The 22,680-nt window shown below is 50.9% G+C and overlaps 1 protein-coding gene across 2 annotated transcripts in view; it reads left to right on the top strand.

Moving 5' to 3' along the window:
• The first annotated feature begins 263 nt into the window (after window positions 1-263).
• Ntn1 (netrin 1) overlaps window positions 264-22,680 on the top strand; it is a 201,211-nt gene continuing 178,794 nt past the window's right edge. Inside the window, exons 1-2 of one of the 2 annotated variants that reach the window (XM_028869391.2) lie at window positions 264-360; window positions 15,064-16,145. In XM_028869391.2, the coding sequence (XP_028725224.1) occupies window positions 15,128-16,145 (1,018 nt within the window). In that variant the 5' untranslated portion in view covers window positions 264-360; window positions 15,064-15,127. Of the gene's footprint in view, window positions 361-14,312; window positions 14,627-15,063; window positions 16,146-22,680 lie in introns of those variants that run through there. The other variant, XM_028869390.2, reaches the window with a different exon arrangement.

Below are 22,680 nucleotides of genomic sequence, written 5' to 3'. Positions count from 1 at the left end.
TTCTCAGACCAACTCAAAGCTAAGGTGAATGGCTGGCTTTCTCTTCGGTAATTAGTGTATCTCTAATTGCATGCATTCTGTCGTCCTTGACTGTCCAAGCTCCTCCATAGCCCCAATTTCAACTGAAGCCAACGCGGCAGGCCGGCGGATGGGAGCGAGTCATTGAGATTCTGGCAGCGCTCACCCGGTACCAGCGTGACCCGGTGAGTGAGGAGCCGCTAGGGCTGGGCAGGCGTGACACCACCTGGTGGAACCTGGGGGAAGAGTCTTAAAAGAGGGCGCTCCTCTGCTCCCGGCGCAATCCAGCAGGATCCACCAAGAGCTCGCTTCCCTCCACTGCCCAGCGTCCCTCTCCCGCAGGTAAGTGTCACGGCAGTGGAGGCAGCTTAGCGACTGTCCCGCGCTCGATAGCTCTGGCTGGGGCTGCGGTCGGAGGGTGGTGCCCAAGTTTTTGGAAGGCCGCAGAGGGCAGCTTCGGTTCGCACAGTCTGCCTGCGTGGGATTGGAGGGGGGGTGGCCCCGAGTTGGGGCCGCCTGGAGGCGGCCACCCGGGGCGGTGCACGGAGATAACTGCTTGCACGCAGCAGGAAGCACGCCCGAGCCACAGCCCGGTGCACTTGGTGCGCTCTGGCAACAGCGATGCCCACCAGCCTCAGCCTGCTCCGGGCCGCGACCCCGGCTCTACGCCTGCCCGCCCGCCCGCTCGCCCCGCGGTCGCTCGCGGTCACGCCGGCAGGTCGCGCTCGGCGTCTGGCCAAGCCTGCCCGAGTCCCGCCGCGCCCGCCCCTCGGGCCACCCCGCCCGGCCCTCTCCGCGCGCTGCGCCCCTCGCGGTCCCCATCTCCGGCAGCTCGCTATTTTCACACCTCCCAGTGGCCCGGCCTGGGCGCCTGATTCAGTGCTTAGTAATTAATTTGGCGTTTCAGAATGGTCAGCGGGCTGGATAATGGGTGCATTCATACCCCGGGCTAATCTGAACAGAGGTGGGAAGAAAGGCTTTCACAGACAGAAAATGCCATTCGCCGAGCGCTCAAAGGGGCTGTCACTCCCAGAATAAATCGCCGCCGCGCCCGCCGGCTCCTCTGCCCATTTCCATACAGCCCCGGCCCGCGCCTCGGACCCGCCGGCCTCCGCCTGCGCGCCCGAGAATCACTCGCCGAGGGCCTTCGACGGGAAAGTCGGGCGAGAGCTGGACCCAGGCTCAGGCCGAGGCGGCTCGGGAAACAGGAAGCAGGGGGTTAAGGGCACCGGGGACAAAGAGCTAGATTAGAAAAATCAAGTGTCGAGCTAGAAGGAGGCGCAGCTAATTTAACACAAGGATGTTCAAGCCAGGGTTCTAAGTAAGGATCACCAGTCTAAAACCCGTTCGCAAAAGCGTCGGTGGGTGCCCGAGGTCACACCGCGAGATCCTAGGTGTCCTAAATTGCGAGTAGAATAAAAAAAGGTTTAGAAACAGGGCCGGGCTGGTGCAACCCCGACCAGAGCCAGACTTTTATTTTGGGTTCTTTGCTATATCCTGTCCTTCGTCCCGGGGGCCCAGGAATTCACGTGTCATTTGCACTGTTGGTCACTTCTGTCTGGACCATAGGGTCCTCTCCGGGCCGGGGGCTTTTTCCTTACTCAGAATAGCCCCCACTTTGACCCCCAAAAGTCTACTGGTCTGAATGTTGGAGCCTTTCCCTGGTGGCGCCCCCTGTCTTCTGGTGGGACGGGATCTCTGCGTTCCAGCCACAGCCCTAATGCTCACAGCAGGGCTCTGGAGAGGGCGAGGGGCCTGAGCTGGCTTCGCTCCACCCAGAGCGAAGCTCCTGGGACGACTTTCCTGAGGACAGGGCTCGTTGTGTGTCCACCTGGCTGGGCAGATTTGGCCCTGAGGTGTTGGCTCCTTCAGAGGTTGGGACCTGCAAAGAAGAGAGGCGCTGGGAGGAAGGGGGCGGTTCTGGAAAGGCCAGGGTGTGCCCGGGAGATGGAATTCCATGCCACTCACCAACTTCTGACTGGAAGTCACGCCTCCCTTCTGAGGCTCAGTTTCCTCGTTTGCAAAACAAGGGTAAAATGAGATCACATTTGGCCCCAAGTGCTGGAGGCCCTGGGTAGAAGGATCCCACACACTACTCACACCTCCAGCCACCAGCCCCGAGAGCACACACCCCTGGCATTTCCCCAAGTCTTCACCAACACCTCCTTGGAGTGTTAGCAACCCCGCATTTTCTCTCAGGGTGCCTCCACCCACCCCTTGCTGCAGCTGAGTACTAGACTCCAACTCTCCTAGAAACTGCTTTCTAAGTGTCTCGAGATATGGAGGGAGGGCCTACTCAGAACACCACATTAGTTGATTTAAATGTTTACACATTTATGTTTTCACATTTTTGTTTATTTTACTGTGTACTCCAAACACCCGTGACGCAGTGCGTGTGGAAGTCAGAGGACAACTTGTGAGAGTCAGTGCTCTCCACCACGTGTGTGGGTCCTGGGAAGCAAAGTTAGGTCATCAGGGCTGGTGTTTTTATCCACTGAACCATCTCACTGGCCCAGAACACTACATTTGAGATGAACTTCCCCAAACGTTGATGCCAGTGGTTACAGGGACCATAATAAAGAAATGCAGCCCACATTTGGGCTCTTCCCCAAAGACCCCTCACTCCCAGGCTCACAACCTCAGATGGTTCTCCACAGTTCTCGTCTGATCAGCAAAAGCAGACCAGTAGCGTAACGAGTGGAGCCTATTTCTAGAAACTAGAATCAAGTCCCAAGAATTTGCAGCCAGTCAGAGCAGCATGGGTGAGCTCAGCATCCAGCCAGATGAGGGGTGATGGCCTACGAGGGCTGGAGGCTGACTGGATACTGAGTCCCCCCAAACCAGCATGCTTCCGTGGTTGGAATACTGTCCGCACCGCACAGACACACAACCGGGTTCAGAGGTTCCCTCAGCCAGGGAAACCTGTCCATAGCAGGGACAGGGTGGCCAGCCCACAGTGGGGCTTGTGCCAGTAATACCCCAGGTGTGAGCTCTGGCCTAGAGAAACCTAGCACCTGACCCGTTACCACACTGGGCTAGAAAGACACAGGCTAGGAGAAGGTGTGAAGCGGCCGAAAGAAGGACTGAAAAAGCGGGGGGGGGGGGGCAGTGGACAGGGGGAGGAAAAACCGTTAGGAGCGGAGAGGGGCCGGGGGGGGGGGGTTGGCGAGGGACAAGTCCCTATTTATGTAAGCCATTTGTAGCTGTGGATTGTAAAACCGGGCAGGATCCTCAGGAGTAATTCATAGTGTTTGGACAAGACAAACATTGTTCGGCTTTAAACAAACCTCCAGAAAGGTCAGCTTGGTTCATCCCTTTGCTGTGAGTTGCTGAGACTAACCAGATGATGAGAAAATCAGATCTTAGGGGAGGGGGCCCCGTCGGGAGGCCTCCTGAGCTCTTGGTATGCTGGGTGATGCTACCCAGTACAAGAAAGGGTGAAAACTACTCTGGAGCCGGAGGACATTGGACACATCTGTGCACATCACAGATGACAAGATTGGCAAAGATCAGCCAGGTTCTAGGGCAAAGCCCAGACTCGCCATGTGAGTGGAGAGCTGATGGGAAAAATACCTCCTAGAGGAAGAACTGAATTAGACCCAATAAACTCGGTCCCAGATATGCTACTGGACATCAAAAAAAAATAATCTATGTTCCATACGTTTAACATTTAGACATTCTAGTCAGGCCCTTCTTGGTTCACTTAACCAAATATTGTTCTGGTGCCTGCTCTGGAAAGTTCTGTGCTAGGTGTTTAGGATACAGGAATGAGCGGCCGTTCCTGGATCTGCTCATCCCAGTCCAGAATAGGGTCTCCACTTCTGTCTTCCCTAAGACAGTTTCACAGCTGACTTCTGCACCACCACCAGGGCCTTCCAGGCACCCAGCTCCCTCAGCAGTGAGCAAAGTGTTCCAAAAGTGTTGCTGCCATTATAGCCGATGGCTGTGACTGCATGACTTCACCAGTGCCCAGCTGGAGAGGACATTTTTTTAAATTGTTGCTTACCAGGTCTTATTAATTAATAATATTTTATTAGTAATGTGGTCCAATATGTCTGTGATGTCTGCGGTCATTTCCCCATACATGCTCTCCAGATGTCCAAGGTAGTGTACATCCCTCTCAAGAGAGTGGTCCCCTGGCGGAGGTAGGAGTAGGTGTCTGGTTAACTGCTTCTCCATGAATTGGTTAGTGATTTGGACACTTTAAGGTCTTTTGAATATGATTTTGCTTTATAGGGTTAGGGATCAAACCTAGTACCTTTGGGCTTGCTAGGTCTCTTAGTTACTGCTCCCGTTGCTGTGACAAAATACCCTGAGAAGAACAATTTAAGGGAAAAGGGGGCTTATTTTGGCTCAAATTTTTTCATAGTTTGGGGATATCACAGGAGCAGGAGCTTGAGGAAGCAGGTCACTAGGCATCCATAGTCCAGAAATAGAGAGGGACAAATGTTTGTGCTCGGCTCACTTTCTAAAATACAGTCTAGGGCCTTAGCCTAGGGAATGGTGCCACTCACAGTGGGCAGGCCTTCCTACCTCCACTAATCTAATAAAGACAATCCCTCACATACCATGTCCAGAGTTCCTTCTCCCAGGTGACTCTAGTTCTCATCAAGCTGACAATTGAAACTTGATCACTGAACTTAACCCCCAGCCTCTTGATATCCACAGAAGGAAGGAAAGAAGGGGGTGGGGGGAGGAAGAGAGGGTTTCTATCCGTATTTTTCACAAGAGGAAGTCTGTGCTCAGGGAGGTGAAGTGCTTTGCCCAGAATCACAGGATGTTAATGCAGGTGCACAATCCTGGGTCTGCTGACCACCCAAGGAGCTCCCCGTGAGACCCCATAAGCCAGGTGCTCAGCCTCAGGCGTGGCAGTGGCCCCCTAGGCTGAGCTACAGACATCAGCTGTATGTAGTCTCTGGCATCGTTCTGGGGCTGGCATGGTGGCCCTACTGATGTCAGCTTCTGTGGTGAGAAAAGGGCCCCCTCCTGCCTCCAAAACTCCTCGTTTCCTCTGACACCTTATTAAGGTTGAAATGTCCGTGCACTTACCCAATCTGTTTGGAATCAGTGATCCGTGTCTGCTCTCCCCATACCGCCTCTTGGAGTCAAGTCTCTAGATTTTCTCCATGTGGTATATAAACCAGTAATACCTCATTTTACTGACATTTGGGGAAAGTAAGCTGTTCCATATAATTGAATTTTGTGGTTAACAGAAGCTCACGCCTTTAAGCACAGAAACTTTCTAATGTCATCATTTTTCAATAAAAAGAACTTTTTTCCCCCATCAAAATCGCGACCCTCCCCCACCTAAATCAGCAGAGTAGAATGTAGCAGGTGTTGTCTGGGTGGGCTTGGATGGGTGACCCACAAGCCATTCAGGGACTCACAGTCATCTCTTGGGAACCTTCATGCTGAGGCAGTTTGCTAAGTCCTCATTGCCTCAGTTTCCTTCTTTGTAATCTGGGGCTGGTGGACTAGATGAGGCCACTAAGGCCTGCCGCTGAACCCTTAACACAGTAATGCCCTTGGGAGTTCTGACCTGCATTCCCAGGGTGAGCTGTGATGGAGTCTCCTCTCTGTTCAGTGTGTCACCAATCCAGCTAGGTTCCTAGGCCACCGTGGAGCCTCCTCTGGGAGTTGTCTGGCCCCGTGGAAGCATGGAAGATTTCTGACCTCAGGTTATAAACACCTTTGAGTGAAAAACTCTCAGGGTCCCTGTTGACTAGACTTCCCTTACAGCCATGGTTCTCAGCCTTTCTAATGCTATAACCCTTTAATACAATTCCTCATGTTGCGGTGACTCCCCAAGGGGTTGTGACCCACAGGCTGAGAACCACTACCTGACAAGGTTCTTTTCTAATACCAAATTCATTCACTTGGGATGGGATTCTGGATCATGAAGGATGCTTCCAACTGGACTCTAGCCAGGAGGTTTCCAACACCTCCATATATATAAACAGGAACAGTTCAAAAGCTCAGAACTCAGCATTGTGAGGAGGTAAGGAGCAGTAAGGGGAGCTCACTGCCTGTAAGAAGAGGACCCAAAGGAGAACTTGAGTAACTTGTTAAGACTTGAGTGTTACTGGTCCCTCTTTTGTTTCTTATATTTACCACAAACTTTACTTTTTTTTTTTTAATGTGTGTGTGTGTGTGTGTGCTTGTGTCACATTGGTCTAAATTTCAAGTGGATGAAATAGTTAGTGGGAGTGGCTTTTCTAAGGGCAATTAATAAATATGAATAGAGATGTAGTATGTACATGTGTGTGCGCGTGCGCGTGCGGAGGAAACCACCTGGTATTTAGAGGCCATGGGTCAAAGGCACTGAATATCCTGTTGAGGGCAGGACCATGCTGCTCAGGGAGGAATTATGCCAATGGGCATCTCAGTGGAACCTGTTGTTAAGGAGTTTGTATTGAGTTTTGAAGGAATCATTTCCCAATGTTAGCTAATAACCTTTCGTGCTTTTTCAAATTATTTCTACCCAGATACACCTGCCTGTGTTCTGTGCCCACACAGATGTTTTTCTAGGCATCCTCTCTGAGGTGGCATCACTCCAGGGTCCTCTCTAAGCCAGCAAGTTTCAGTCAGGGCATCCTCTCCTTTCCGTTGTAAATGTTAATGAGTGGAATCCCAGCCCGACGCTCAGGGGCCCCCCACAAGTTTCTCCACCCGGAGATCCATCCTTTCATTTACACCCTTTGTCTCCTGCCTCAGGGAGGATCTTCCATCCATGACAAAGCCTCCCCCACTGTGACCCAGTTTCTTTATTTTAGGAGTACTTAGGGTGGGATCTTGTCAAAAGTGTTTTTGCAAATGAAAATAAATTACATCTGCTGGGTTCTCTTATCCACATGCATTTTCCCTCCTTCAAAGAGCCCTGGTAGGATGAAAGGGCTGGGTGGATTTAGGATTTGTACTGACGTCTATGCTCAACTCAACTCAGGAATCCTCAATCAAGAAGCCTGCACCAAGGGAGGCCTGACCTGGAGATGCAGATAAAGGACCCAACCCTGGAGTGAATTCAGGAGTACTCTCTAGAAGCCCTGAACACCAGACAGGCCTGTTCCTTATGTTCTAACTTCCTTTCCAGAACCCTCCAGGCACCTGCAAGTCCCTTGAACAGTGCCCAGGTAGCCAGTCTGGTGAGCCAGACTCTCGAAGGCTTGAAATGAAAGGACACCCCCAATTCTTCCAGGCTTAGAAATCTGGCAAGTAGATCTGAGGATTGTAATGATTAAAAACAAAACAGGCCGGGCCTTGGATGCACACAGCTCAGTGGTACACTGTCCTAGTGTATGTGAATCCCTACGTTAGATCCCTAGCCCCGCCCCCCTATATCAAACAAAAGCCTGTCATATATGGGAATGCCTACGTTAGATCCCTAGCTCCCCGCCCCCCCATATCAAACAAAAGCCTGTCATATATGGAACATCCACTCTTTTCAAATCCCAATAACAGTCCTATAAAGTGGGTGTGGTGATTTCCACTTCAAAATGATGAAAGTGATTCTCCAATGGGTAGAGTAACTTCTTTAAAGACACACTGAGTGCAACTGGTGAGCAGGAGTCAAGGCTTAGCCTAAACCAACTTCTGTTTCCCAAGGGGACACGATCAATTGAGGGAGGCCAGATGAGTGCAAATCGCCTCTGGTTGTAGTTTCTAAGAAAGTCCACATTGGAGCCCTAGGAGCCAAGTCCTCTAGGTCTGTCTTGACTGCAGCAGAGAGGTGCTCAGAAGAAGAGCGGGTCCAGGCCACCGCTCACACTTCTGGCAGACCTCAAACTCTCCCCTCCTCTCCAAGGATTGAGTGTCACCACAGCCCCCTTGTCCATAGGTGCCAAGAGCTGTGAACTCTGGCATCAGACTTTTTTTTTTTTTTAATTAAGGTCCGTTGATTTTATTTTATGTGTATGAGGGTTTTGCCTGCTTGTCTGTCAATGTACCTTGTGTGTGCCTGGTGCCTATGGAGTTCAGGAAAGGGAGTTGGATCTCCTGGGGCTGGAGTTACTGATGGTTGTGAGGTATCCAGTGGGTGCTGGGAATCGAACCTGGGTTCTCTGGAAGAATATCAAGTGCTCTTAACCACTGAGCCATCTCTCCAGCCCCCATAAAACTATTTTAGTTCCCACACCTGTTCTTCTTACCAGCGGTGAGTTAATGATCTCCCTGTAAAATAGAAATAATAAAATCCTAACTCAACCTTAGGAAGACAAGAGGCTCGTGACTGTTAAAGTGATCACAAGAGGACTATGTGCCCAGCAGGCACAGCATGTGCTTGGTTTCAAAGGTAAAACTCATACTGGCAGTAGTGGCACACGCCTGTCATCCCAGTACTTGGAAGGCTGAGGCAGGAGGATCTCGAGTTCAAGGCCAGCATGGACTATATGGCGAGACCTTGTCTCAAAAACCAAAACAGTTAAGACTTGTGTGCTAGTGTGTAAGCACAGTGGTAGAGCACTTACTTAGCACGAGTAAGACCCTGGGTTCTATCCCAAACTGGAATAAAAACTACAGTAAATGGATCAGTACCTAAGGGAGAGCTCTGGGCTCTTTATGGGATGGGGGCCATCCAGCTCACTTCCCTCAGATCTGTACTGTCTTCTTGCCCTCTTCCTCCCAAGCTCTTGGCCCCGGCCCTATGGGCCCCGTCTCTTGGTACACTCTTCTTTGAATCTTCATCATCCTCACTGACTGCTCTTCTCACCCCCACGATGCCACACAGTCCACTCCCCCTGGGGACACCTACTCCTCCTGAAGTGCTCTTTCTGCTCTGTACTACATATACCTGGTGCTGAAGGCAGGGCCTGCTACCCTCTCCAGTCCACCCACGTTCCTTCCATCTTTAGTTTTACTTACTTGTTATTTATTTTTTTTAGTGTCCATGACATCGCAGTACCCGTTAGTTTATATACTACCTGTGGCTGCTTTTGTGTGGCAAGCCAATACAGTGATGAATAATTGCAATGAACCATCTGGCCTGAAAAGTAGAGAGTAATTATTATATAGCTCTTTAAAATAAAAAGCTTATTGACAATAGATGCTAAATTAAAGTTGAAGAAAAAAATAAAGTGTTCCAGAAGAAATTATCTTAAGATGAGTAACATAGAAGCTTTGATCTATATTTAATAGATATTAATGTAATCCTCCCATCTTTATTAAAGCAATAGCCGGAACAAACCCTGAAGATTCCTGCTTCTTTAAGACCAGCAGCACAAGGCTGCTTTGCTACCTACACCTCCCACGCTAGGGCTGTTCCCCTGCTTCCCTGCTTTGCAGATCAGAGACTCTCCCTCAGCCAGGTGCTGGCCATAGATGTCTTCAGCATCTAGGTAACAATGCAAACAGCACCTTGGCCCCTTTGTCTTTAAGCCATTGTCCCTTCCAGGGACTCCCCCACCCTCACTGGTCCTCCTGGGCCTTGTCCTCCCTCCCGTGGTGGGGGTGGGGGTGGGGCTTCTCCACCTGTGGAATCCTGATCTCTGGCATCCAGTTTTGGGTCACAGCCTCCTCAGTAACCTCCCACCGTGTTTCTTCTTTGGTCTTCCTGGATGCTCTCATTAGCTCGCTCAGTCCAGAAGAAGTTTCAGAAAGGATCGAAACGCACCTTAGCGGCATTGTCCAAAGCCGGGGTAACTGCAATTGCTCTAACTGTCATTGATTTGAGTTTCTTGATGCTGCAATTGGAATAACTGCAGATGGTTCCTGGCCAAATTATGGTGTAGCACAGCTGTCTAATTTTTAGGCTTTACAAGGGCTGCAGAGGTTCTGTGTTTACTGTGTGTGTCCCGTGATGCTGGGGGCTACTACATACTGTCTTTCTTACATGCGCTCCTCAAGCTCAGCGAGGCCTTTATTCTTCCCAGCAAGCATTGTCTTTATCTCCGGGAACAAGGGCGTACGCAGCTCGGGTGCCTCATACCTCCAGTGTGACAGCCCTTCCCCCACTCAGCTGATCCGGTCATTTCCTATTTCACTGAAACCCGGGAAGCTTTCGGGCCACCTGACTGAGCACATTGCCACCTCTCTCGCTCGCCGGCTCCTTCCTATCACAGAAGGCATGTTCAAATAGCCTTATCTTATAAACAATGGAAAGCCCAGGCCTGCCCTCCTCCCGTATCACCTTCCTGCTAGGCCCGGCTCTCTTTCCTACCGGCTTGTCATCGAGCTGACTGGAAGCCGTCTGTACTTGCTATCTTGACTTTCTCACCTCGCTTTCACTCCACAACCTAAGGCAGACTGGCTTGTGTCCCCGCCACTCGGCAGCGATGGCCTGTCAAGGTCACCCATGGCTTTCTCCCTTCAGATCTTATCTTGACCTTCAAGGCATGTGCCACTGCCCCTCTTTCCTCTGAAACATTCTTGTTCGTCAGCGGCTAGGACCCCTGAGCCCCCGGATTCTTCTCTTCAGGCCACTCATAAGTTTTCCCATTGTCCCATCCTCCCCTCCCTACCATGTTTTGTCTTCAGGTGTGGAGGGCTGGAAGCCCAGAATGGTGGCTCCTCCCTCCTAATGCATTCCTGGCAGAAACACCTGGGAATTTGCTTTCTCACCCAAGAACTCCACTGTTGTTTTGAACTCATTTGTACCCTGCATCCCGCTGCTCGGAGACGACGTGCCTTCATGGGGTGTATTTATAACCCCCACTTTGAGAAGAAAACACTTGGACATCTGTTTTGTTCATTTGTCTCCTCAAAAGGCAGCATGCTTTAGGAGGGGCATTGATAACTGCAAAGTGCAGGGGGAGAGACTGCAGGTTGCTCACAAACCCCAAGTTCCATAAAAACCACCAAAAGAAGAAATGGGACCATTTTGCCTAGGAGGGGGAAAACCAACCAACCAACCAAACAGACAAACAAACAAAACAAACAAGAGAGAGAGAGAGAGAGAGAGAGAGAGAGAGAGAGAGAGAGAGAGAGGGACTCATCTCCAAACTGCAAAGAGACAGATGAGACCTGGGTCATTCATTGGGCAAGGTCAAAATGGACCAAACGTAAAAGTGGCAAAAAGATGGATTTTTGAATGGAGGTAGAGAAGTTCTAGCATATTCCAGAAGACTCAGACTTCTTAGATTGCAAGATGAGACTGTCCTGCCTAACAGGAAGAACTAAAGGAGATCAGGTTAGACCTTAGGTGACCATACTAAACATGGAAATCGCTGTCTCCCCATTCCCTGCTGACACCCATTGCCTAAGCTCGGCCAGCAGTGCAGAAAAACCACAAGCCCTGGAGGGCACTTTCAAACTCGCTGTCCGTCCAACTTGTCACCTCAGACCCACGGAAAGCTCTCAGCAGGAACAGCATGCATGGTTAAAACTGTAGTGCTGTCTTTTAGGTACTCCAAGACGTTCCGAGGTCAGGGAGCTGAGCACCCCAATTTGTCTCTTTCAGACCCCTCCTTGACAGAATGTGTGTTCCCGGCTTGTCCTCTTATGGAGGGCTGATCACAGCGCCTGCCCCATGGAACTCACTGTCGTGACTATTATGGGGATGTTTGCTCATTATCTCACACTGTGTTCCCTTTATGAGGCCCCCCAGGAGAAATTCCTGTCTGATTTTAGTACCAAGAAGAGCTGTAATTCTCTTGAGCAAGAGGTCTGTTTTTATCTCATGGACACTGGGAATTGTGTAAGGGACATGGTCTCCTTTTCATTTTGGCTGCGGGAAAGCTTAGGAACAAGTTGGTAGCCCACCCACAGGAGGCGAATAGGCCATCCCAGGGTGCACTTGGCATTATTCCCGTGTCTACTTTGTCTTCCCTTAGCTTTTTCTTTCCTAGCTTTCCTTCCTCTTGTGTTATAGAAAACTGAGACTGTATCAGCAAAGATAAGCCATCTCCTCAAGACATAACTGCTATTAACAATGTCTTCTAATGGACACTTTAAAAAAATAGAAATGACACTATAGTATGCATGTTTTATGTTTTTCCAATTTTCTTTTCCCAATGTTATGAAACTCTTTCCACATAATTAAGTGTTCTTGAAATAATTAAAAATTTTCTGTGTAGCTTCAGCAGTTTCATAATGATAACTCGTATCTCTGTCAACTGCATGGCTGGCTTTCCATTATTTATTCACCTAGTTGCAGCATTAACAATTGAATCAAGGGCGTTCTGCATGCTAGGCAAGCACTCCACCAGGAAGTTACTGGAGCAGCCCTGGTTTTATGTATGTTTACATAGGCAGATATGTGAGTTGGTGTGCTATGTAGTTACACTATGTATGCATATGTGTTACAAATTGTGATGTTCCTGTGTGTCAACTGATTGGATGCTCATAATCCTATGAGATAGAGATACTGATAGTTCCCTTTGATAGGTGAGGAAGCCAAGGCTGGGAAAGAGGCAAAGACTTGCCAGGGCCACACAGCTGAGACAGTAGTTGGATCCAGGCACGCTGGCTCCAAACTGTGTTCTTCTAAGTGCTCTGTGGCCTCCCAGCATACCACGGAGATTTCAAAGTCCACCATGGTTAAACATTTCTTGTATTTCCTTTCACTTCATTTCTAATTTATGTTATTTTGCCAAGTTTTAAGTACCCTTGTAAGTCACCTGTGGTCTTCTCTACCACAAGGCGGCATAAACAAACAGCACAAAGTGGCAAATGACATAAGCAGGCAAAGCTAAACACAACCCCAGAGACTAAGAGGGAGTCTGGGCTGTCCCCTGCAACGACATGGGATTTATTTCCTTGGGCTGTGGCAACCCTCCCCCCTTCTCCCCGGAAGATCTGGTTTGGGTGGCCAGCTCTCAGGAAGACCAGGAAGGAGGCCTTGGCCCAAAGGAGAATGAGCTGGGCCAGCCCAGCCCTGAGGCCCTTTCTTAGATTCTCAAAGTTTATGAAAAAAAAAAAAAATGACACTAACAAAATGAAGCAGGCGACAGACCTAATGCATGGAGCAAGGAAGCCCGTGGGCCAGAACCCGGGCTGGAGCGCTTAGTCCAGGTCTGTAATTGCATCACACATTTTACATGAGAAATAAACTTAACAGAAATTAGGTTTCAAACTCAACAGCCCTGGAGATTCTCACCCCTGAACTCGTGGGCTGTGGCTGCCAGCCAGTCAAAGGTTACCTTTCTCATCCACAGTCCTTTTGTTAAGGTGACAGAGAGTGAAGCCAGAAGCTGGGTGGCCTGAGGACACCTCACGAGACTATAATTGGGTGAGATTATCTATTTGACAAACGTGGAGAGAAAGCTCAGGATGCTTTGAGATGGGGTATGTTGCCCAGGCGGGCCTCGAACCCCTGGGCTTAAGTAGTTCTCAAGCCTCAGCCTCTAGAGTAGCTGAAGTGAAAAGGACACACCATCCACAGGAGAAGACCGCCATCTCAGGCTACGAGCCCAGATGACTGTCTCCAGATTTGGTTTTTACTAGCCTGGAGATTTGGGGCAAATCATCCTTAGTCCCTGAGACCTCAATGTCCTCAGCTGAAAAACGGAGTCAATTGTTACTCTGCAGAGCTAGTGTGGGAATCTCCATAGGGACACTTTAAAAAAAACAGTAGCAAGGAAGTGTCGAGAAGTCAGCTCCAGGGGAGGACTGACCTGGCCCCACCTCCGAGGTTCTGGACAGACCTAGTAGGCCACCTTCCAGGTGCGTCCTAGCTTCTTGGCCCTTAGCCTCGATCCACCACAGCTTACAGGCCTGGAAGGAAATTTCCTTCTTTACAGATGGGCCTAAGGCGGTGGCAACTCTGGGAGGTTTAGGCGCTGTCCCTTGTCGCCATACCCTAGGATCTCGGGGCGGAAGAACAGAGCAGGTAGTATTCACGTCCCCATCCTGTTCCCCCTTCCTCACGCCTCTGGGGGCTGAGTGGCCATAGGGGCACGGCCCTGCGCGCCGTGCCACCGGGGGCCACCAGGCTGGGTTAGAGGAAGGCCGGACCCCGGCGCAGAAAAGAAAACAAACACAGATGTGTTTGGCTGGGACTCGGGAGGGAGAAAGGCGTCCTCGCCCCCACCCCACCCCCCACAGGGTGCGCGCGGGCCCTGCCCCCTCTCCGGGGTTTCCCCCGGCGCTCCTCTCGCTTTCTCTTTGTCTCTACTGTTCTCTCTCGGCCTCCCAGATTCCCACCCGCTCGCTCTCGCCCTCTGGAGCATCCCGGGCCGGTTGGCTTTAACTTTCTTCTTTCCCGGGGTGAAAACTTTGCTCGCGAGCGGGCGGCTGCTTGCCGACGTTATTGGCCGGCGCCCCGCCCGGCGGCCCCGCCCCCGCGCTCCCCTCCGCCCCCCAACTCCCAGCGCGAGTGGCGGCGGCGGCGGCGGCGGCGGCGGCGGCAGCGGCGGAGCCTTCGGGGGCGTGCGTGCGTGTGTGAGTGCGCGCCAGCGAGCCTGAGTGTGTGTGTGCGCCCCGGGCGCGGGCAGGGCAGCAGTCCGACCGCGGCGGGAGTCGGGCGGCCGCGTAGTCACTCGGGAGGAAGAGGCGGCGGCGGTGGCGGCCGGGGCCGGGGCTGGGGCAGCGGCGGCCGCGCTGGGCATGGAGCTGGCAAACCCGCGCTGAGACAGGACGCGCCTGCTAGCCGCCAGCGAGAGGCTCTCTGCGGTCCGGCGCGCGGGCTCCCCGGCCGGGGCCAGGCAAACTTTTCTTTCTCTTTTGCCATCACTTAGAGGTAAAGTCCCCTACGCGGAGTCCCTACTTGGGGACGCGACTGGGGAGGGGGCATTTGAGAAGGACCCCAGGTGGCGGGGGCGGGGGCGAAAGGGACGCTAGCCGTGCGGGACTGGGGGACCTGGAGCCCTGCTGCACCCGAGAGACTTAGGGAGCCAGGCGGGCATGGCTGTGGATGGGCAGACGGGCGCGGGCATGCCGCTCGGTTGGCGGGGAGACTGTGGGGAGACCGGGGAAGCCGGGAGGAAGGGGAGCGGGCTGTGCAGTCTTAGAGGCACCCCCCCCCGCGGGTTCCCGGGACTTTGGAGGAGTGAAGCGGGCAGCTCCGGGCTTGGTGCCCCAGGGAGCCGGGCAGTCGCCCGCCACTCCGCCGAGGGTTGTAGGGCGCGGGACAGGCTGGCTGCTGGCTGGCTGAGCGCGGCTCCCCTCTCTCCGCAGGCGCCTGGTGCGGCGGGCGGACCGACTCCTCGGCGCGGCGGGGCCGGGGCAAGCTGGCCACGGCATGATGCGCGCTGTGTGGGAGGCGCTGGCGGCGCTGGCCGCGGTGGCGTGCCTGGTGGGCGCGGTGCGCGGCGGGCCCGGGCTCAGCATGTTCGCCGGCCAGGCGGCGCAGCCGGATCCCTGCTCGGATGAGAACGGCCACCCGCGCCGCTGCATCCCGGACTTTGTCAACGCGGCCTTCGGCAAGGACGTGCGCGTGTCCAGCACCTGCGGCCGGCCCCCGGCGCGCTACTGCGTGGTGAGCGAGCGTGGCGAGGAGCGGCTGCGCTCGTGCCACCTCTGCAACTCGTCCGACCCCAAGAAAGCGCACCCGCCTGCCTTCCTCACCGACCTCAACAACCCGCACAATCTGACGTGCTGGCAGTCCGAGAACTACCTGCAGTTCCCGCACAACGTGACGCTAACGCTGTCGCTCGGCAAGAAGTTTGAGGTGACCTACGTGAGCCTGCAGTTCTGCTCGCCGCGGCCGGAGTCCATGGCCATCTACAAGTCCATGGACTATGGGCGCACGTGGGTGCCCTTCCAGTTCTATTCCACGCAGTGCCGGAAGATGTACAACCGGCCGCACCGCGCGCCCATCACCAAGCAGAACGAGCAGGAGGCCGTGTGCACCGACTCGCACACCGACATGCGCCCGCTCTCCGGCGGCCTGATCGCCTTCAGCACGCTGGACGGGCGGCCCTCGGCGCACGACTTCGACAACTCGCCGGTGCTGCAGGACTGGGTCACGGCCACCGACATCCGCGTGGCCTTCAGCCGCCTGCACACGTTTGGCGACGAGAACGAAGATGACTCGGAGCTGGCGCGCGACTCCTATTTCTATGCAGTGTCTGACCTGCAGGTTGGCGGCCGCTGCAAGTGCAACGGCCACGCGGCGCGTTGCGTGCGCGACCGAGACGACAGTCTGGTGTGTGACTGCAGGCACAACACAGCCGGCCCCGAATGCGACCGTTGCAAGCCCTTCCACTACGACCGGCCCTGGCAGCGCGCCACGGCCCGCGAGGCCAACGAGTGCGTGGGTGAGTGGGGCGCCGCGGCGCCGCGGGCGGTGGGTGGAGACCCGGGCGGGGGCTCCCGGACCTCGCAGCGGCGGGTTTTCTGGAGCGCGGGCGCCAAGCGTCCGAGCATCGCGGGATTGTGGGTTGCTGGGACGTTACAGTCGCTGTGGGACGCGCGTTCCGAGACGTGTGGGACCTGGGAGGACTCAGAGCAGAGCAGCATGCCTGCTCCGGCAGCACTCGGCGTGGATGCCCGGGTGTGCATCCTCGTACCCACTTTGAAATCAAGACGCGGCTGGTGAAGTGCCACCGGAGATCGGGGGTGGAGGGAGTGACTTGGAGAAAATTTGCGGACAGGTCTTTCTAATCCCAGATCCAAACGGAAACACATTCACAGCCTTCCTCTCAGTTTGCTCAGTGCCTGGGGTTCACCTCCGCCCCACCCCCCTTTCCTAAGGCTGCAGCTGGGCGCGCGGTTGGGGACCAGGGACGTTCCAGAGCCAGGATCACAAATCCCTTGGGAGATGGCAAAGAACTCTTTGCAGCTTGGGACCAGTTGGGTACCCAGCAAATGTCACTTTTGCACTCTGCATTTGTCTTTTTATGGTTTGATCTTTTTCTTTTTTTTTCTTTTTCTCTTTTGAACAGCGTGTTCGTGTTAGCAAAAGGCGAGTGATGTGATTTCAATTAATTACTATCTACAGATTACAAAGGAGGCCTCAGTAACTATTTTAAACTAATTCAATCCTGGTCCAAAGGGGTGGGGGGAAAGTCCACCAGATTTTTTGTTAGCTCCGGGGTTTGGTGAAATTGAACAGTTTTGAATTAACTAAGGACCCTTCGTCTCGATTTTTAATGGAGTTTCAACTCCTCTAAGAGCAATCTGACAAACCCGGTGCGGGTGAATCCGCCTGGATCAGAAAGGAAGCTAAGAAAGGGTATGTTCTACGTCTAAAATGTGCAACTTTGTTGGTGCGGAAACTCCCAGGCATCAGTTTTTCCAGAGAGAGAGAGAGAGAGAGAGAGAGAGAGAGAGAGAGAGAGAGAGAGAGAGAGAGAGAGAGGCAGTGAGTCAGTCGACTTTTTCAGTTTTAGATGTAAATGTCTAAATCATTTATGAAAATCCTTTAGTCCATAACGTGCCATTTGGTGTGCATCTTTTGTGAACATACAGACACCCCCGCCCCCCCAACCCCAGAGTCAGCGCAAGTCTCTTCAATCGCTTCCTTCGCCCTCGGAGGCACATTGCAGAGTTTGCTGGTCCCCACAAACACACGTTTTGAAGTCTGGTTCTGATTAATTGTGTCATGTTGTTGTCGAATAGTTTGTGCCTCATGACTGTGGATGCAGACTTTTGAGCAAGCCAATGGAAAACATGTCTCGGAGGGTCGGTGCACAGAGGCCCAGGCAGGCAGGAGCCCTGGTCTGCAGACGCCAGCCCTGGCCTCTTGTTGCTCTGCAGGGCCTCCCATTTAAAAAGGCAGTGTGTCCCAGCTTTTGCAGACCTAATTGAACATCCCCTAACCTTCAAGAGACAGAAGAACTAGCTTCCAGTGTGAGACTTTTCAGGCATCTGTAAAGTAGTCGCACCCAGACTTCGTGGTCTTGGAGAATAAAGTGCCTTTGATCTGTTCAGGTCCCTGGGAAATGTTAGTTTTTCCCATCTCTTCTCCTCTTTGCCTCTCCTCTCCTCTTTTCTTTTCTTCCTTTTGTGTGGAAAAACCCTTTATGGGCATTTAAAGGGATTCCCAGGGTTTTGCTATCACTTTTAGTTTCTATGTGCATATGAACGATGACTTTGTATGGTCACCATCGGGGTTTAATTGGGCAAACCTGAGTGGATACAATGAGATGAATAGTATGGATTTGTGGCAAACATATTACCAGCTTGAAGGTTCCTCCTGTCCTTGGTGTTGGTCACCACCCCTCACTCCCTTCTCTGTCACTTAGACTGTGAGGACACAACCTGCTATTTGTTATAATGATAGTCTTAGACATGAAATAACTTCTCCAGTTTAGGATTTTTGTCTTTCTACCAAAGCACTAACTGCACACAAATTGGATTGACCCCCCCCTCCTTTTTTTTTGCGCCAAGTTGAGCAATCAACATATTAACTAATGTAATTAGCAAGTGGTTTTTGTTCAAAACGTTTAATTAGGCCTAGTAAGTACATAATCTACATGACAAATGATCGGCTAACAATATTTTTTCAGGGTTTTACTGAGGTTATTTTAATTCTTCGTAGTTAAAGTATCTTTAAATCTTGCCAATTATTCAGTCATTTCATAAAAGTCAAGCCGACTCAACTCTGTTGAGGTTATTTATAGTTTCCTTTTTGAATAGATGTTCTGATACCTTGTAGATAGGACTGGGAACATCAGATTGAAGTTCCCATAAAATCTTAATTGAAGTCTTAGTGATTTTTCCATCATTCTGTTAGAAAGAAAGCCAACAAGGACAATTTAGGAGTGATTTACAGTCGAAGGTCCAGCTTTTTATGAAAAGGCCCTGTAGTGGAGATATGTGAATGAATTAGTATTTGACAGGTGTTCTGAGATACTGAAAGGCACTGTGCTAGGAGAAGCATTAATAAATCCTTCAGATACTAACTTTATACCTTCAGCAAACTCAGACCCCCCCACCCCCAACATAATCCCATTTTGTGAATTTCACACTGTTGACACGAGAATTGAAGCTGCCCAGACTATTAGACTAGTTACAGCTAAGGCAAAGGGTTGCATTTTTTTTTTAAATTAAAAAAAAAATCAGTCTTGACAAAAATCAAGCAGCATTACTGCACTGTTCTGGTTTTCCTTTAAGAAGCGATTAAGATGTGATTTAGAATAGGCCTAAATGAGACAGTTCCCTAGGTTAGCCTCCACCCCTTCCTCCACGCGGACCCCACTGAAGATCCTCCATCGAGGCCCAGGCCCAGAGATTCCTAAGCAGTGACTATATAGCTCATGTGTTTTCTTAGGTCGGGCCTCCATTTCCAGTCTCTCTGCAAGGCAAGTTTCTCTACAGAGTAGACGTGAACTAACTGCTGTGAAGGCCAATGTTTTCGATGCAGTTTTGAACTTCTGCTGGACAGAAAGAGCTCTTGAAGTAATGTGAAAGAGGAGGCTGTGTATACCCTTACATCTTGGACGGCTCTCAGCAGAATAACCGGATACTTTCTTCCGACCATATGTAGCCGCGGCGTTCGCATGCTTTTCTACACATGTGCATTTACATTAACTGTGTGAAGAAGCACCCAGGCATGGTGTGTGGGAGGAGGTGTACACTGGAGGGAAAATGTACGGACAGTTTTACGCCACCTGGATTGCTGGGCCCTCCCTCCCCCTCTTCTTCTTCTTCTTCTTCTTTTTTTTTTTTTTCAAAAGAGCATCTGAAGACCATATTGTGTTTCATAAGTTACTGACATCAGTTTTAATCAATGTCCCCCTGACGTGGGAGCTGTGTTAGTATTTAGTGCCTGCTGAAGCATGATGTTTAATCTTACCGTGGGGATGTCAACGTGAGCCTCTGCTTGGTGTGTGACAGGTTGAGATTATGAAAACTCGTTTTGCGACTCGCTCTATGGCTTTGCATTGCCTAGCTGTAACCCAAAACCCACACAAAAGGCGCCTCTGCAAGATGAGCACTGTGCTGGGCTGGCCTCCTATGGTCATGGGTACCTGCAACATAATGCTCAGAATTGTTTAAACATGGCCTTGAGGAGGGGAGCAGTCCAAACCCTGCAAGCCGCCCTGGGGCTTGGGGCACCCTTCTCCTTCGTCCAGCGAGGGAGGTTATGTTGGAGGAGCTGCCATGGAAAAAAAAAAATCCAGTGCCCCTCTCCAGATCCTTGCTCTATCAGAATGGCCAAAAATGTTTGCTGGCTCCTATCTGTGAATGAGTGTATGTTTTTAATACTCATAGTAATTATTATAATTACTGTCATTAGGATGATTAACTCTTGAGGGCTTGTTCTTTGCCAAGCACTCGCGTTAATTTAGTTATTTAATCGTTGTAACTCTATGAATAATGGGTACCATTATTGCCCTTATTTTAAGAGATGAGGAAACCATGGCCTAGAGACATTGCATGGTTTACTCAAAGCCCAGAGCCAATGGCAAAGCTAGGCCCCCGGCCTCCCAATGATGCTTCGGTTTATTGCAGGAGTTCTGCTGCTTCCATATGGAATGGCTAGCGGGATGACTGAGAGAATGGATAAATGCATGCTATTTACACCCAGGAGGAAAGGCGGAACAACCTGTTACTTCTTGCTAGAACGGGAGGTTGCTTTAACGCATACTTAAACATGAAGTTGTGGTTGATTTCTCCTCTGTCATCACTGGTAGGCCCTGGTGGGAGCAGGGAACATTATAATTGAAGAAGATTGAAGAAGAGGGTTTTTTTTTTTTTTTTTTTTTTTTTTTTTTGTGTGTGTGTGTGTGTGTGTGTGTGTGTGTGTATTTGTTTGCTTGTATTGGTTGAACCTGTGTCTTTGTGCCGGCTTGATAAGCGCCTGGTTACCAAGCTGTGTCTCTCAGCTTGTGTTTATTTGTGTGGAGGTCAGGGAACAACTTGCTGAGTTGATTCTCTTTCTACTATGTGTTTCCTGTTGTTTGTTTGCTTTTCTTCAAGATGATCAGGACAGGTGGCAGGCTCCTTTACTCTCTTAGCCATGTCCTGGCTGGCCCGAATTTTTTGTTGTTGTATTGTTGCTTTTTAAAATTTTTTTTTTTGACAGGGTCCCTCTTTGTAGCTCTGGCTTTCCTGGAACTTACTACATAGACCAGGCTGGCCTCTCATTCAGAGATCCGCCTGCCTCTGTCTCCCAAGGTCTGAGAAAGCGATCCGAGACTATGTCTGCCCTAATTTTTTTTTTTTTTTGAGACAGTCTCGCTAAATTGCTCATGTTGATCTTAAACTTAAAGCCAAACCAAACCAACCAAATAAACAAACAACTTTTAAAAATGTTTTATTTCTTTTTATGTCTGTGAGTGTCTTGCCTGCATGTTGACAGATGCCTTTGGATAATCTGGGTGCTAGGAATCGAACCCAGGACCTCTGCAAGAACAATTGCTCTTAACCACTGAGCCATCTCTCCAGCGCCATGGCCCTGAACTTTTGATTTCCCTGCGCCAGACTCCCAGATAGCCGGGATGTCAAAATCTGTGTGTCACCACGCCCACATTATTTTAGCACCCCAGGGCTGGTCATCCTGTTGCTTCTCTGTAATATAGTAAAAACAAAACAAAACAAAACTCTAGGAGGTGGCTAGAGGTGTTGCTAAAAAGTGGAGTTTGTTGGAGAATGCAGTGTTCCAGTTAGATGCCGTTAGGACAGTCAGCTGCATAAGGCTGTCACTGTCACTGATCTCTTTAGGCCCAAGGCAGCTGGAGTGAGCTCTCAGCTGGGGTCCTCATTAGCGCCTGTGAGAGAGAGGAGGCTGCTCCCAGCTCTGTGCAGGGAAGGGAGGCAAGAAGTCAGGGCCAACCCTCTGGGGCCAGCAGGCCTGCATTCTCAGGCTCTGCCAAGCTCTCCTTTTAGCCCTGCCCAGACTCCTCTCTGACCTCCTCCTCCTCCTGGAGAAAAATGAGATCCTCGGAAAAGTATTCGAGACTTTATGTCCAGAGTAAATATTGGAAAGGCAGTGGGTTGCAATTCAGATGTTCCCTGGAAGGAATCCCCTCGTTTGCTGCCCACAGCTGGTATCGATATTTCCTTCTTGAGATGAGTTGTGCTTTTCATTAAGTAAATTTTTTGTCTTGGGATTAAACCAACATTGTATTCTTAATAGACTTTTATGTTTACACTTCAAAAGTCCACTGGGTTGTTATTCGTGTTATCTTGATGGCTTCTACAGTGTCTGCTATGCACACTGGCTGCACCAAATAAATGGCTCTCTGGGGAACAGGATTATAAAAGAACCTTATCTGTGGATGCACAAGGATGGATATTTTGTGAGCCAGTATTTTTTTTTTTCCCCTTCCTTTCAGAAGCGACTACCATGCCTTGGGTTTCTGTAGCGCCTTTCTTTATGGGGAGACAAGAGGTCTTGGGTTTGTTTTTTTTTTTTTTAAATGTTCAGGACTTAAGCCTTACACTTAAGAGAGTAGCACACAGCATTTTGCCCGTCTTCTAGAATCCTCAGAAGGCAAGCATTGGTTTGGGTGGCCCGGGAACCGCAGTTTCCACCCACTCCCAGGTGGTTGTCAGGTTGAGTCCTGAAGACAGACCACAAACCCCTACCGAGAACCAGGCATTGTATGCGGTACTCTCTGTGCGCTTTGTTCAATTAATCAGATTGCCACAAGGAACAGAAGCCTTTCAAAAACAGATGTTGCTGCCACCAAAGGGCAGTTTGTATACACAGGGACCAAGTGGGAACTCGTCTGCAGGGCACATCGGAGAGAGCAGGGGGTATCAGAGGCATTTGTTTCTGAGGCTGATCACATAAAAGCCGTGTCCTATTATAACTGACTCCCAGGGACTGTGGCTCTGAATGGAACTTGGAATAAGTGAGCTGCACAGGCCAGTCTGCTGGACAGGGACATTTGCCTCAAC

Source organism: Peromyscus leucopus, chromosome 8b, assembly GCF_004664715.2.
Source record: "Peromyscus leucopus breed LL Stock chromosome 8b, UCI_PerLeu_2.1, whole genome shotgun sequence".
NCBI lineage: Eukaryota > Metazoa > Chordata > Mammalia > Rodentia > Cricetidae > Peromyscus > Peromyscus leucopus.
The sequence above is the reverse complement of the archived record's forward strand: the minus strand, read 5'-3'. Positions and strand labels throughout refer to the sequence as shown.